Source organism: Echinops telfairi, unplaced genomic scaffold, assembly GCF_000313985.2.
Source record: "Echinops telfairi isolate 266 unplaced genomic scaffold, ASM31398v2 ScPeMD7_7468;HRSCAF=8506_0, whole genome shotgun sequence".
NCBI lineage: Eukaryota > Metazoa > Chordata > Mammalia > Afrosoricida > Tenrecidae > Echinops > Echinops telfairi.
Window position 1 is genome coordinate 10,729,317 of NW_022111369.1, and position 16,486 is coordinate 10,745,802.

General features: G+C 40.6%; 1 protein-coding gene across 4 annotated transcripts in view; it reads right to left on the reverse strand.

Moving 5' to 3' along the window:
• The window catches only part of NPNT (nephronectin), a 76,695-nt gene that overhangs the window by 40,601 nt on the left and 19,608 nt on the right, over nucleotides 1-16,486 (reverse strand). For all 4 annotated transcript variants that reach the window (XM_045284264.1, XM_045284263.1, XM_004703294.2 and 1 more), the window contains one exon: nucleotides 767-859. In XM_045284264.1, the coding sequence (XP_045140199.1) occupies nucleotides 767-859 (93 nt within the window). The remainder of the gene's footprint in view (nucleotides 1-766; nucleotides 860-16,486) is intronic.

Consider the following 16,486-nt stretch of genomic DNA (forward strand, 5'->3'; position numbering starts at 1 on the left):
TTAGGCTCCAGTATTTTCAATTGAAAACTGGAACAATGATGTATAAGTTATTATTTTTAATATAATTATATAAGCAACATCTCTCTTCTCAGAATGGACTCACTGGCAGTGAGTTTTAGAGAGGTTTTCTTTTTTTAATTTCTTAATGTTGCTGTAAGGATGGGTGCTGATTCAATATGTGAAATACCTGGGACAGGATGAGTGTTAAATAAATGTGTGCTTTTATAAGTAACTTATGCCAATGAAATATAATTTGTTAAATCATTCAATGACGTATTTCTTAAAAGAACATTTCAACTGGTCCCCTCATGGAGCGAAATTTCATAATGAAATCAAAGTTCTCAGAGTTTGAAGAAACATCAAATTTAAAGGCAAACCTACCTGCCTTCTGCTATAATGGGGTTTTACCTAAAGTAAATACTGAGGTTCGAAAAGATTACCAATGTGCCTAAGGCCACTCAATTAGTTCAAGGAAGCACAAGTAATGCCCAAAGCTACCTTTCCTGTTGTAGACACTCTCTTCAAAATAGCTTTTTTAATTAGTCGTAGAGATTAAGATTAAGATGGTATTTTTATTGTTCTTTGATGAAAACAATTGAACAACATTTACTTTCATCATATTTTTACCTATTCACAAAAGGGTAGCTCACATATTTGAGAAAAATAGCCCTACCAGACCCTGTAAGGATGAGAATTTACCATGGTTCAGCCTTGGCAAGAACAGGGATGGAGTGAGATTGTGGCTTTGTGCCAGGCTGTTTCTTACCTTGATTGCAGGTTTTCCCGGAGTATCCAGGATGGCACTTGCACTTGTTCGGCCCCACACAATCGCCATGTTTGCACTGGGGTTGGCACACAGCTGTGAAAAGAGAGCACCCACGTGATTTTATATCAGCAGCGCATCAGCCACAGAGCGTCTCTGTCAGCAGTTTACGAGCTTAATAATGAAAGGAAAATATAAAAAACAACTTACAACACGGTAGCAGAAAGATATAAAATTACGGTTCATGCAAAATGATAAGCACTACCTAAACGACACACAACCATATATATATATACATATGTATGTGTGTGTGCACGTGTGTGTCACTTAAACCTAGACAATTTGCTAAAATTAAGGATGATATCCTAATAATGACTTAAGTACCCATATATGTATGACTATGTATAAATATTACTGATAGTCAAGTTACTTATAGCTTAACAATTACTTGTATCCATAATTCCACATTTACTCTCCCAATACATTTCAAAAAATAGTTTTTATTCTAATGACATTAGATGTGAAATCCAGATAAATTTCAAGTTAAATTCTATAGCAAATATGTTATTGAAAATGGTATTACTGAACATAAGGGAACACAAAATGAAATAAACACTCAGCCCCAACATTTTTGGGAACTTTAAGAATTTTTCTACTATCATATTGATCATCCGTACCTTCACATCAAACCAAACTCATCAAGTAGAACTGCCTCTGTGGGTTTCAAGACTCTAAATCTTTATGGGAGCAGAAAACCTCATCTGTCTCCCAGGAAGTAGATGGAGAGGTAGATGGTTTCAAACTGCTGACCTTGCATTTAGCAGCCCAACACATGACTAACTCACTCTTCCACCAGGGCTCCCCTTTACTTCAAGGTGCATCACACTGCTTATCGATCTATAATTGCATTTCTGCAGTTGACCACCAAGCCAAAACCAAAATCACTGCCATCGAGTTGGTTCTGGCTCAAACCAACCCTATAAGACAGAGTAGAACTGCCCCTGTGGGGTTCCAAAACTGCCATTGTTTGAGGGAATAGAAAGGAGCAGGTGGTGGTTTTGCACTGCTGACCTTGTAGTTAGCAGTCCAGTGCAGAACCATTAGGCCACCCGGGCTCCTCCTATTGTGGTTGAGCATGGCAAATACAAAGCACAAAATGCTCAGTTTAATATTGCTGCTCTTTGTCAACGAGTTATGTTTCCAAAAGGACCTTAAAATGCTTTACAGCATCTCTCGGGCTTTTCCTATGTCTTCAGTCACTTGGAAGTCGTTTTGTCTACTCTATACACCAATGATTTAAAGCACTCTATACTAGATTCATAAAACAGGTATGGTTCCACTGTTTCAATAATCAGCTGGGTGAATTTTTGCTCCCCAGGAGACATTTGATGATACCTAGAATTTTTTTTTTTTGGTTACTGCAACTTAGGAAGGGGTGCTACTTGCATCTACTGGATAAAGGCTGGTTAGGAGGGGTGTGTGTGCTGTTAAACATCTTAAAATGTTCACACAGCCACCCAACAAGAACAAATTACCTAGCCCAAAATGTCATGAGGCCATGACTGGTAAATCTTGCTCTATTGCAAAAATAGCCATCATACTATGTCAGGTACTACAAGAAATGAACATGAGTTGGACACTTTGGTCAAGGAACTACAATCTAGATGAAGAGGCAAAACCACCCCAGCTTTTCAATTCAAGCCATTTATTTATGAACAAAACAGATGGCACATTTATGTTTTAAGAAAAAAAGTCAAGTTGAGAAACCCACAGGGATTTGTAGAGAACGCCATGCCAAAGATGCCTGAGCTGGATCTTAAAACATGGATGGGCAGAAGGGAGAAGAATGCCCTAAACAAGGAGAATCACGCCACGAGATAGAACATTGTTTACGTAAGGATCATGGAGACACTTATCAAGCTATCCAAAACAAACCAAAAATATCCAAGCCATGGCCATGGAGTCAATTCTGACTGGTGGTAAACCGATGTAGGGTTTCTGAGGCTGAAAACCTTTGCAAGAGCCACGAGCTTCCTCTTCTTATCAAGCTAAAGAGGAGGGTAATTGCTGGGGGAAGCGAGCAAGGCAGTCATAAGTAAGTGATATCAGGTGATGATATTCCCTAAATTTCCAATTAACTCCATAGAAATGGGAAGTTCATAACTCTCAAGAGAACTACCTGGTAAAAATCAAAATTCTAGGAATATTAGAATGGTGATGATATGTAGGATGCTAAGAAGAGAGACTCAACGCTCAATTCCAACGTAGAGTGATCCTTTAGGACAGGGCAGGGTTGCTCCAGAGGGTTTCGGAGACTGTAAATCTATAAGGGTGTAGAAAGCCTCATCTTTTTCCTTCAGAGTGGCTAGTGGTTTTGAACTACTGACCTTCTGGGTATCATCCCAACAAGTAACCCTCATAGGCAGAAAGAGCAATGGAATCATTCAGGTCTGGCATGAGGAAGGCGTGATTTACTGAAGAAACAGGTTCGGTAATCATGAAGGAGGAGCCAAAGACCCTGAAAGCTAAAGGAAAAGGCTCATGAATGACACTGAATTTTAAAATCTTTGAGCCTTGCATGTTCTCATATTAGCTCATGATCTTCTCCAAACTGGGGTAGGGAACCAATTTCCTCTTTGACAAATCTCAAATGTCCTTTCTTTCAAAACCATCACTCTCTCCTGAAACTGATGTGTCTGCTGCCTTGGCTGTTTTCTACAATTCCTCACTGACTCTCACCAGCCCTTCCCTCACCTGGTGCGCCCCAGGTTTCATGTGCCAATTATACTCTCTAAGCTCTGCTTGTGATTTTGCTTGTCACCCCGAATGGATCCTTCACTCCTACCAATCCATAGTACTGCTGGATAGGTTTTAATTAAAAAGCATGCAGACAAAAGCACAGAGTGTAAAGGGTTGAGAAATATACTTGGAAACTGGTAAAGCCCACTTGTAGACATATCATCAAATTCAAAGAATAGCAATGTTGATCAGAATTGAAAAAAGAAATGAACTGTCCAGAAAGACTTAAAAGATTACTCTTTAATTAACTGTGTATCTGATAGAACATTTATATCTAGTTTTTAAAACATGATCTAAAAACAATTCTTTATGTGACCCTAACCAAGAAATTACTTTTAAAATGGTTAAGTGTTAAAATTCTTTAAAAAGAAATGTTGCACAAATCTTGATCTTTTAGATTTGAATACACTCTGAATGAATCAAGCATTGTTGAGGTAGCCAGAGTGTTATATTGTAAAATAAAACACAAACATCTCCAAATAATTGAATGTAAGTCAAATAATTTAACACCTCCCCAAGAATTTTCATATTTTTTAATAGCTCTTAAAAATGCAAATATGCAAAAAATGTAGTATAGAAAATATCATTTAAACATATAGGGAAAAAAAGTATTTAGAAGAGGACCTTTATGAAGCAATTAGACTTGAGACTCCTAGGCTATTCTGCCATTTGCACCCCTGGCCCCCACCTACCCACCTCCGACCAAATTAATGAGCTTGCATTTCTAGTGAGGCTAGGTATTTATAGAACAAAAGTTTGCTTCACTGCCACTCTTCCTTTTAGTGTTGTTTTTACTCAGTGCTGTGCCTAATCTTGGGCACATCAAAAGCACACATACCAAAAGGTCAAGACTGTTAATGTTTCTTACCTGTTTATGAAGTCAGGATTTTAAAGCAAATTGCTCTTTGTACTCTGACAATCAACTCAAGTGACCAACTACACTTAGACGCTAGTAAAAGTGGTAGGTTACACACAGGTGGTTATCTTTTTTTTTTTCTTTTACAAGCAGAACTCTTAGGAAAAAATGCTGCGTAACAGTACGTTCTCCTACAATTTTGCTAGATTTTGTCTGAAATTGAATTCAGTAAAGATGCATTGAACATTTTGGTATAGATGATCATAGAAAGGGGCTAGACATTTTGGTAGATAAGGTCATGGAAAATTCATTTTTATAAGAATCTGTGCATGGATTTCAAAAAACTCGAATGTCACACAAATTTGCTAACACTTTCACACAAACATGTGAGCGTTGGTCATTGAATAAGGAAGACCAGAGAAGAACCGATGCATTTGAATTGTGGTGCAGGAGAAGACTATTGAAAGTACCAGGGACTGCAGCAGCAAGGACAAACTGATCTGTCAGTGGAAGAAGTAAGGCCAGAGTCCTACTTACAGGCAAGGATGGCAAGACTTTGTCGTACATATTTTGGGCATTTTATCGGGAGAGACCAGTCCCTGGAGAAGGACGTCATGCTTGTCAAAGTGGATGTGCGACAAAAAGGAAGTAGGTGCTGGATGAGATGGATGGACACAGTGGCTGCATCCATGGGCTCAGGCACAGGAACAATTGAGAGGATGCTGCAGGAGCATGCAGCGTTTCCTTCTGTTGTGCACAGGGTCACTCTGGGTCAGAGCTGCCTCGATGGCACCGAACAACAACAAACTTGCTAAAAGTGCCTGACCAGCACCTAGTTTGAGGGCCTAAGAAGGGTTCAGATATCCGTGTGAAAAGATTCCCTATCAAAGCACAGGGATACTGCTAGAATTGAAGCAAGAACAAAACCCCTAATTCATGGTGAGGTTTGGATGGTTGAATGGTTGAATGGTGAAGTCATTGGTGCTTTATGAGACGCTGACGAGGACATTGCCTCCAAAGAAATGAGCAGTTTTCAAATGGATAACTTGAGTTAAGTCGAGACAAGATGACGTTGAAGATGATGCCTGCATTAGCAGATAATCAACATTCATTTGTAAGGAAACCATCTTGTCTGTATCCTAATTGAAGAGGACCAACAATAAAGATCACAAACAATAGCTAAGCTAACACTAGCAACAACTATACTCACTGCCATGGAGTCAGACTCACAGTCCCCCTGTAGGGCAGAGGACTATCCTGTGAGTTTCTGAGATTATAATTCTTTATGGAAATAGAAAGTCTCGTTTTTCCTCCTGTAGAGCCGCTAGTGGTTTCAAACTGCTGACCTTGCAGTTACAGCCCAACCTGTAACACACATGCCACCTGGAATCCTAAGCCACTACAATTGGCTCATCTTATTTAATCCTAACAGGAAAAATTAGCATTCAGCAAACTTTCTGCTTAATGGGTACCCAAACTGTTGTAGCCAGATAAGCTACAGACAAGAGCACAGCTTTTGATGGAGAATTTGAACAAGTGGAATCAAGATTCTGAAACATTTCTTGGGAGAACTGTAACAGGAAATTAAACAGGGCTTTATCAGTAACATCTCGAAGGCCAAGCACACTCAAAACAATGGCACCAAGTAGACATGGTCCAGTCAAAGCAAAAGAAAAGGTTATGGTAACGGTTTGGGGGCTAAGGCATTGTGCTTACTGACTTTCTGGAGGGCGAAAGCATGATAACATCTGCTTGTTTTGAGTGTGTTCCGGGAAATCCAGCTAACGCTTTCAGAGTGTTCTTAGCCACAACAATGCTCCAGCTCATCCTTTTTACCAAACAAGTGAAATTTCTGTAAAAGTTTGGATGATGAATCATTAGGCATCTACCTTCCCCTCCTGATTTGTCTCCATGTGACTTCATTTTGTTTCCTCATCTTAAAAAACAAACAAACAAACTTAAAGGGCCCCATTTGTCTTTAATAATGTAAAGAAGACTACACTGACCTGGTAAAATTCCTAGGACCCTCAGTTCTTTAGGGGAAGGTCTAAATGGTTGGTAACATCCATTTTTAAAAAATGTCTTGACCTTGATGGAGTTTATCTTAAGAAAGAAATTTTATATTTTATCTTTTAATTTCATTTTTCCACAAATGTTTCAAAGTCCTCTTGGGAAAGCTACTTTGCTAAGCAAATTTGGTAGAATAAAAGACAAGGGGACATGAAAAATGAATAATGAAATGATAATGCATTATCAAAATCATGACCAGGACTATGAGCAGAGGGCACAGGGAGGGGAGTATGGAATCACTGACTTCAGACCTAGAAAGGTGTCAGGTAGGAACAGGGCTCTGAGGACACACTAGGGGTTAATAGGCAGAGACAGTGAGGATGGGAGACCAAAGCTTTTCAAGAATTAACCAACATGGGGGAAAGGGTGATGGAGGTCAAGTGTGCTGGTCGGCTCCTTGGTAAGATGCTTATAGCAACAGCTGAGGCTGAGAGAAAGGTCAGGGCCCAATCATAAAAGGCCTTGATAGCAGAAACTGCTGTTTATTTGCCCATATTTATGTTTTCCTCCCTCTGTGTGATACAATGGCTTTATTTTCTGAAGCGGGGAATGGGTTCTCGATCCCCTCTGGCAGATATTGGTGACCACGCAACTAAATTTTAGCAAGCAGAATACAGTGGGTTAAACAGTGTGCTTCAAAGATTCAAGTTCACCCAGAACCTGTAAGTGTGACCTTATTTGGAAATAGTCTCTTTACAGATGTAAATGAGTTCAGATGAGGTCATTCTGAATTAAAGTGGGCCCTAGATCTAAAATGACTGGCATCCTCATTTTAAAAAAGAGACATTTGAACCCAGACACACACACACACTGGGGAGAAGGTCCTGTGAAGTTTGAAGCAGAGGATGAACGGATGCATCCACTGCCAGGGACTGTGAAGAATTGCCAGCAGCTAGCAGAAGCGAAAAGAGACAAGGAAGGTTTTGTCCCTCAGATCTGTGAAGGAGAAAGGCCCTGCCAACACTAGCAGGACAGTGAAAGAATTAAGTTAAGCCATCCAGTTTGTAGAACACTGTTCTAGACGCTTTGGGAATCAACAGAAAACTATAGAAGTTAGTGGATGGGACTTTTGGATTGCTACTTAAAATGGGGGCTAAAAAGTATGTTTTTATGTGTCTTCTTACCTGGAATCCCCTAAAGTCCAAACCCCCAAATTGACTGTCATTGAGTTAATTCTGCCTCACAGTGATGCTACACAGGGCTTCCAAGGCTGTAAATCCTTGTGGGAGGAGATCGCCTCATCTTCCTCCGGTGCAGCCGCTGGTGACTGAATGGAGGCTAGCACTCCAATGTTCGCCAGGGCCACCAGGCTGTCTTTGGAACACCCAAGTCATGACGGAAGCCACCACAGCTCCTTCAGGAACAGAGGGTGGTTTCAGAATGGAAGAGGGGTGTGGGGACAAGTCACCACATCAGTACTAAAATGCCAAGCTAGCAATATAGCACTATTACTTTTGCAGCCAAATATAATTACTAATTGATTGCCCATGAAGTGGAATCTGGACTGTAGTCTATACTTAATATCAAACTGACATTGCTGAAAGGTTTTCTTATAAAACCTGTGAGTAGATCCTAATAAAGAAATACAATGCTGTCAAGTTTATATCCTACCATACCAGGTTGGACAACACGGAATAAGGTAGAACAAAGAAAGCCCTGTGTGTTTGAATTGTGGTTCTGGAGAAGAATACAGAAAGCACCAAGCAGGGCAGTGTCCAAAGGACAAACAAATCTGTCTTGGAAGAAGTATGGACATCGTCTCCAGTACTTCAGACATGCTGTCAGGAGAGACCAGTCCCTGGAGAAGGACATCATGCTTGATAAAGTGGAGGGACAGCAAAAAAGGAAGGCTCTCAACAAGATGGACTGACACCGTGACTGCAACAATGGGCTCAAGCATAGGGACCACTGTGCCGACGGTGCAGGACCGGGCAGTGTTTCGTTCTGGGGCGCCTCGGGTTGCTATGGGTCAGAACTGACCTCATGGCACCTGACAACAACGAAGCACATCGTCATGGGAATACGCAGAAAACTTCATATCTACAACTAAGGCTATTCTTAGAATAGGCAATACTCTAAAAAGGAGCCCTGAGAATGGTAAAAATAAAAGTTATTATCATTATTGTCACTCAGCACCAAGAAAAGCACATATATTGGCAGGAGAGAAGCAGGGTTCCCAACTTGTTGAATGGGTCCACCTTCTGCTAACTGAACTCCACAGTAACGTGAGCTCTCAGAGGCCAACACAAACCCGCCTCCACACCCTGCATTGCTCTGTGGACAGCAGGTGAGCAAACAAATGTGTAAGTGACTTGTTTTTAGAGGTCTTTGGGAAACACTTAAAAAACAGGGGTACCCTTGCTTTAAAGGAGCAATGCATCTAATGGTGCTGCAAGTTCATCAGAAAAAAACGGATTGCCTCTTTGACCTTCATCATTGGTCGGCAAACTGTGGCTCGAGAGCTATATGTGGCTCGTTCGATACACACATGTGAGTCTTACAGTAAAACTGAAAAATTCTATATTATTCAGATAACAATGATTTCATTTGTTCGTTTAAAAATAGTGATGGCTCTCGAATGATTCTTTTTTCTTTTTTTGGTTATTGATATATACATATATTTAAGGTTAGCTTTTTTATTATTATTAATCATTTTATTTGGGGCTCTTACAGATCTTATAATAATCCATCATTATCAAGCACACTTGTACATATGTTGTTTGCCATCATCATTTCCAAAACATTTTCTTTCTACTTGAGCCCTTGGTGTCAGCTCCTCTTTTTCCCCCTCCCTTTCCTCCCCTACCACCTGCATAAATCCTTAATCAACTATATATTATTATTGTTATTTTGTATCTCACAACACCTGTTGTCTCCCTTCACCCATATTTCTATTATTTGTCCCCCTGGGCGTATGGGCTATATATCCAACCTTGTGATCAGTTTCCTTTTCTCCCAGCCCCCCATCTTTCCCCTACCCTTATGGTATTGTTGCTCCCACTATTGTGCCTGAGGGGGTTATCTATCTTGGATTCCATGTGTTGAGAGCTCTTGTCTGTACCAATGTATGTACATTGGTCTAGCTGGATTCGTAAGGTAGAAATGGGTCATGATAGTGGTCGAATAATTCTTAAATTGTCATGAGGGACAGGATTGGCTCTTCCATCTCAAAAATTTGCAGACCCCCGATCAAGCTCATTAAAAATAAGTTTGGGCCATTCTTGGTGACTGACTACCCTGATATCCACACATTGTTTGGCATTTCAGTCAACAGAAGGCACATGAGGGTCAGAGATTGTCAATGAATGACAGACAACTGCCCCTGCCCCCTCTGCCCCGCCTTCCCCGCTAAAACAGGTTGCCAGAACCAAGCCCAAATGGGCACATCACACTCGCAAACCATGCCCTCAACCATCCCTGCAATATAACCTCCACAATGTCCTTAAAGCAGCCACAAAGTCACTGTTTTAACTAGCACAAAGTGGCAAGCATTGCTCCTTCACCTTTAGGACAGACATCTGATCTTCTGCAATCTAAAATGTTAATCTTCAAAATTTGTTGTAACTGATAAAATCGTTATTCTGAGATGTGGGCAGTGTTTTCTAACAGTGGTATGAGAAGTGAGTAATTGAGTAAGTTATGCAAAATCAGTTCTCTATTATGTTTCTTATGTAAATGGCCCACAATGGTAGTTAAGCACCAATATTGTTTTAAAATTCTGAGGACAGGTTGAGAAGCCAAGCAGCTGATGTGACAAAGACAAAAATTGACCAGATTCAGGTGCTGTTATAACTTGAGACTGATTCTGAAATGTAAATAACATGGTCTTTGGAGGTCAAGGGATCATTTGCAATGACTGCTGGCTGGGGAATGTTGTCAGTGTGTCTGGCTACTCAGACAGGGCAGCAGGAGAAGCAGGAAGGAGACCCTTTTTCCTCAGGGGTGTAACTCCGAAACAACGGTGGTAACAGTGCAGGCACGGTGGGGCGGAAGAATGACTGGAGAGAGACCAAGTTGGGGAATGCTAACAGCGCTCGCTCCGTACAAGCGGCGCGTTTCACTGATTTCAGATACGGTGCACACACTCATTTGAAGGGCACAGGACAACAGCACCATGATGATTTTTTTCCAGAGAACTGTTGGCCTTTGGAGAGGGACTATGGTTGAAAGAAGAATGAAATAACCCAGTGCTGGATGAATGGAATCTTAGGTAGAATTTTGCAGGTCTCTCTTTGAAAGCACCTACAGTCGTCTTATATGACAGGTAAAACAAAAATCAGAGGAAACAAGTCAACCATCTAAGATCTCCAGAGGAAAACAAGTTCAACTTGCCCAATACCCTGGATCCTAATGTCACCAGCTAGAGAGGAATTAATTATCCTATGACTAAATCTAAAGTCGTGCTGCAACAACAACCAAAAAGACCCAACAAATTAAAAGTGTCTCTTTGATTGTTATCCTTATAAAATACTACCTATTTAAATGCTTGCAGGAATACAGAAAGCAAACCCATTTCATATGATTGATGAAATTTAGTCTCACAAGACCCATATAAGGCAGGAGAGAGGCAGAGATTACCCACATTTTACCACCAGAGAGCAAAGAAGGGTAAGTGCCTGTGAGTTTCAGTAAAAATTTCTTATCCTGATTCCACATGCAGTTCACTGGTTCCTCTGGTTGTTGGAAAGACGGTCAGCAAGACCATCATTTGGCGTGGATTTGGTGAGGAGGGTGAGCTAATAGTAACGCCCTGAGCAGGCAAGGATGTAGTAAAGCACAGAGAACAGTCAATCGTGATTAAAGGCCTGAGGGTATTTAAATTGCATTGTCAGGACGGAAACGTTGCAATTAAGAACACAATCAGTAACTGGGGGAAAAAACACCCCAAAACTTAATACAGCCTTGCCAGAATGCTTTAAAATAAATCTCTTTGTCGACTGTTTGTACAAATGTCCGTTTTCTAACCATTAATGAACTGAAAGGTTGTTCTCTCTTCTGAGGCAGGGTTACATCGATAAATTATTATTCTTATTTGGCTTCAGGGCTCACATTTTATCTGATATTGTTGTCATTAAGAACTTGACTATCCATAACGTAGAGCCAAATACTGTCAATCCATCAATTAGTGATTGAGAGCATGCAGTGAGCATAAGTAAAGGCCTCTGGTCCACGTAGTGTCTGTCAGGGGCTGTCTGATGATGCCACTCTGCTTTGGGAGCCTCCAATCCACACAGATATTCAAATATCTCCTTAATTTCTCATAAGGTAACTACTAATTTCTGAAGTGATCCAAGGGAAAATGAGTTACTGTATTTACATCTCAAGCCAACTTTTATTTATCACAATTAAGCAATATCCCTTTCCATTAAAAAACAAGAAAACCTTCCTCTGAACAATAATGTCATTTACTCATATTTGGAATTTTATTTCCATTTTCCCTGTCCTAAAAAAGCAGGCTTTAGACTAATTAATTAACAAGCATTATTAGTTATTCGAAAGTTCCAAGTAATGTTTATTTAAAATCGGATGACAGTAGCAATGAGCATGTCTAGTCCACGATCTTTGTTTATAAATTCAAATCCCTAACAAGAAGAATCTGGGCAGGGCACAGTAGGGAGGCTGGAATATTTTGCTATTGCCAAAAGCAAGGAGTTACTTCCAGAATGCTGGAAACATGAAAAGATCATAGAAGCTGGCGTAGAGGGGTCACCATGGGCCAAATTTGAGCCAATCGGAGCAGAAGAAAAAGGATTCCACTGCCATCACTAGTCCAACTCATAGTGATTCTACATTTGCAGGCCAGAACAGACTGTTCCCTTGGGTTTCCAAATGTGTAAGTCTTTACAGGAACAGAAAGCCTCATCTTTCTCTTGCAGAGGTGTTTGTGGGTTCGAACTGCTGACCTTGTGATTAGCAGTCCAACCCACAACCAATTATATCATCAGAGCTCCCAGAAAAAGCAAGTGAGGAAAAATGAGTTTTAAAAACCCATGAGTCTTAAGTGATGGAAAAAAGGAGGGGCTGAGCTTTGAAGAATGCCAAGTAATTTGTAGAACGAATAACAGAACTTGAAAAGCAGCATTTTGCAACCAGCACTGAAATAACTGATTTGAGCAGATTATCCATAGATGTTAAATAAATCTCATGGGATGAAAATTCATAAGCAAAGTGGACATACAAGCAATTTCAGTGTATAATCTCACTGTTTACTTACAAATGACAAAGAATAAAATGTGCTTTCCTGGGAAATATATCTGGTGGATTTATCCAAGTCACTAAAGGTAGCATCAGCAATAATGGAACTGACGTGAAGAATGGAAATACTGTAACACATAATAACCCATGTAATATTCTTGGTGGGAAACGACTTAACCTGAATCCGATGAAGAGGAACCACAGACAAATTTAGACCATGCACAGAGTCCAGCTTCTCTGCGCTTGCAAGTGGGGACCACTGAACTGTCAGGACTTGATAACATTACCATTTTTTACTTACAAAAACAATTAATCCACATGGTTAATGCCTACGCATAATGTTACTGGGAGGATTAAATGAGAAACTTCAAACAAGGCACTGAGAACGGTAAGAATGCAATCAGGCGGTTACAGTGGCTGGGTTTAGAACAGAAGCCCCAGTGTCTACAGCGCTGTGCTAACGATTAAGGACATAAAGAAGAAGAGGTGGCGAGCCTTTCCTCCACGAGTTGCTAAGTTTAAGGAGAGACAAATAAGCCAAGAATGGATGTGCAGGGTGGAGTGAGGCGGCTTCAAAAAGTCTCTTGAAAAATTCCATTGATTTCATTTTTTCCCTCATTTTGAAGCCCCTCCTATTTACATTACAAAAATGTAAATTTTGTTTAAAAATTTAATTTTTTTAAAAATAGAGATAATTAGCTTTATAACAATTCATAGCTTTATATGATGAAAGCCATTTGTTATTTTGACCTTCCGGGCACATATCATTCTGTTTATTTGTTTTCATTTTTAAATTATTTCAAGTTTGTCTGATGAAGAACTTATACAAAATTTTGGAATCCAAAAATAGTTTTTGGAAGCAATCTACAAGTTCATCATAAGAGACGAGTTAAATAAGTGACAACGAAAGTCTCCCTGCTTCAGTAGTGTACACTTTCCTCCAAGCTTGAACTGCATTAGAAGGGTCCCATAAACCAGTCTCCTATTTGCCTTCCCCACATGTTCAGCTAGACCATCACACTAGTTCAAAGTCTGGCCCTGACATTCTGCACCACATTCCATGACCTAACTCTTGCGTGCACCATCAGCTTCATCTCAAATCACACCTACAAACACACTCATTTCCCAGCAAATAACAATCCCTAATACCTCCACACTCCTATTGGAATGTCATTTTCCCCCTTGCTAGCCAGACTTATATCTTGACTGACTTCAAGACTCAGCTTAAATGTAACTATCTCGCAGATTTCCTTGAGATCATTATATTGAGTTTGCAGTATCATCTACCGTACATACCTCCAGCATAAATTATGTCCATATTTCTATATACATACATACATGTCATAGTTATTTTCTTTATCTCGCTCCACCACTACACTGCTAGCTCTTTAAGTACACAGTTTCTGCTTTGAAATTATTTATAGTCTCCTGACAAAGACAGCCATGGCAGGTGTACGGGGTATTAAAGGAATACACAAGAAGGGATTTCTCTGCAGGGAGGAGAGAGCGGGAAAGACGTCAGGACAGGCTCTGGAGAGGAAGCGTGAACGGCATCATAAAGGATGGGAAGCCAACATGCGGAGGGGTGAAGGGCCTGTCTTTGAAATAAGTAGCCTAAGTAATGCCAAAATAGTCTGAAAGGTATGACGTTGCAGAAAGTATTTGGAAGTGCAGCAACAGTCCATTGTGACGATGCCTGTATTTTAAAAAATGCACACAAGTATTTTTGAAAGATAGAGAGTTGCCAGTCTAAAGAGCCCTTACGCTCAACTCATTGGAGTTATAGTCTCAATTATGAAAATAAATGGCTTTCAAGTAGGAGGGAAATGTAAATTGATTTTTTTCAGAATCTCAATTAAGAGTAAAGACATAAAGTATGTAAGCTCATAGGATAGGCAAACAAATTGAATATATTCATTCCACTAATAAATTGTCTTTCCTGAAGTGCCATTCAGAGCTGTACTGGTTGATATTGGAGTAAACATTGCAAAGCTACTTGATGTGATATAATGATGCATATAAGACACAGTTCCCACCTTCAGGAAACTAGCAGCAAGTAGAACAAATGATACAGACCTGCAGATAATTACATTACAGAGCAATATCTAGAGATTGTCCAGGTATTGACAATTAAACACAGAGAAAGGAGCGAGGAAGGCCTGCTTGGAAAAGTCAGGAAGGCCGACAGCAGAAGCGGGCATCTGAGCTGGGGCTTGATGCTGGGCTGGATTTCCTTACGTTAAGAGAACATTCTAATTTAAAAATAAGTGTGGTGGTTATTCATTCCTAACAATAATTTGCTGTCAGTAGAATATTGGCTTCAAATTAGAACTCTCCGAGTGCATTTATTCTCCTGTTTCTCCCATGGAGCAGCTGGGAGGTTGGACCCACTGACCTGTGGGCAGCGATTCAAACTTACCCAATCGCACCAGTGGAGCTCCCATGGTAATAACATAAAAGGGGGGAAAGCCAACCAAATGGGGGTGGAGAGTGTGGGAGAGACATGATGTTTATCTTGGGCATTTTTTAAGGCCTTGATATAAATGCATGTTGAATTAGTAGTTTCTTTTCCTTGTAAGGTGATATGGTCAACTGGAAATCATTTTTTTCAAGAATTTAAAATGATCAGATATCTTTGCAACACACTTGTAACACTTGACCTGCCCCACAGCCTTCTCTTGCTCGTTAAAGTTGACCCTCCACAACTCTGGGAGAGTTGTGATAGTCAATGCTGGTGGAAGGTTGTGAGGGGGAAAGCAGGTTTAAGTGGTAGTGAAGGATCAAATTTCGGCTTGTGCCCTGTTTAGATCTCATCTCTGAGCTCCAGATTCCAGAATCCACACAAATATCAAACATCCACACTGGATCGTCTCATAAGCACTTCAAACATAACAAAGCCAAAGGAAGCCATCTGTGCTCGCTCTTGTCTTCTCCAGCTCACGGGGTCGCATGGCCGAAACTTGGGAGTCATCACCGATTCTGTTATTCCCCATGACCATCAGTACCACCACCACCACAAGGCCCACTTCGCTGAATGTGAATATGAACCAGTTAATGACCTCAGTGTACTTTAAGTATTTTCTCATGTAAGCCTCATTAAAGCCCTAGGAGGTAAAATGCGTATCTACATTTCACCAAAAAAGGAAGCTATTGCACAGTTATGAATGTTTCTCAAAAACATAGGTCCAGCTGGCAGTCAGTCCTATGTGTCTGCCATGCCTATACTTCCCACAGTTGTCCTACACTCCAGGCTACTCTGTCTGGTCTTTTTGGCAGCTTTCAGTACTGGCCCTTCTCTCTGTTCCCACCACAATACTTTACAATCAAGCCTAATTTCTCACCAGATTCACCGAATCAGTTTCCAGTCCTAAAGCTCAAGTGCTTCATATTGCCAACGAGGAAACTCTAGAAAATGACCTCTGAACTGTGTTGTCGTTGTTGGTGTTGTTAGGTACTGCTGAGTCCGTTTTGCCTCACAGTGACTGTACAACAGAACAAAACGCTGACCGTTGTGTGCCAACCTGACAACTGTTCATATGCTTGAGCCTATGGAAGCAGTCACCGTGTCACCTTGCCCACCGTCTTCCTCTTTTCCCACTGCCCCTCTACTTTACCAAGCACGATGTCCTTCTCCAGGGACTTGTCTCTCCTGACAACATGCACAAAGCCTGTGAACTTTGGATGCCTATAAGTCCCAGGCATTCGGACCTGGAGGAAATGAGTCTCTTTGGTGAAATGGGGCACTTACTATGCAAATCCAGTCCAAGGGTTTCTTGCACTATACAGAGTTACTGTGGTGGTGG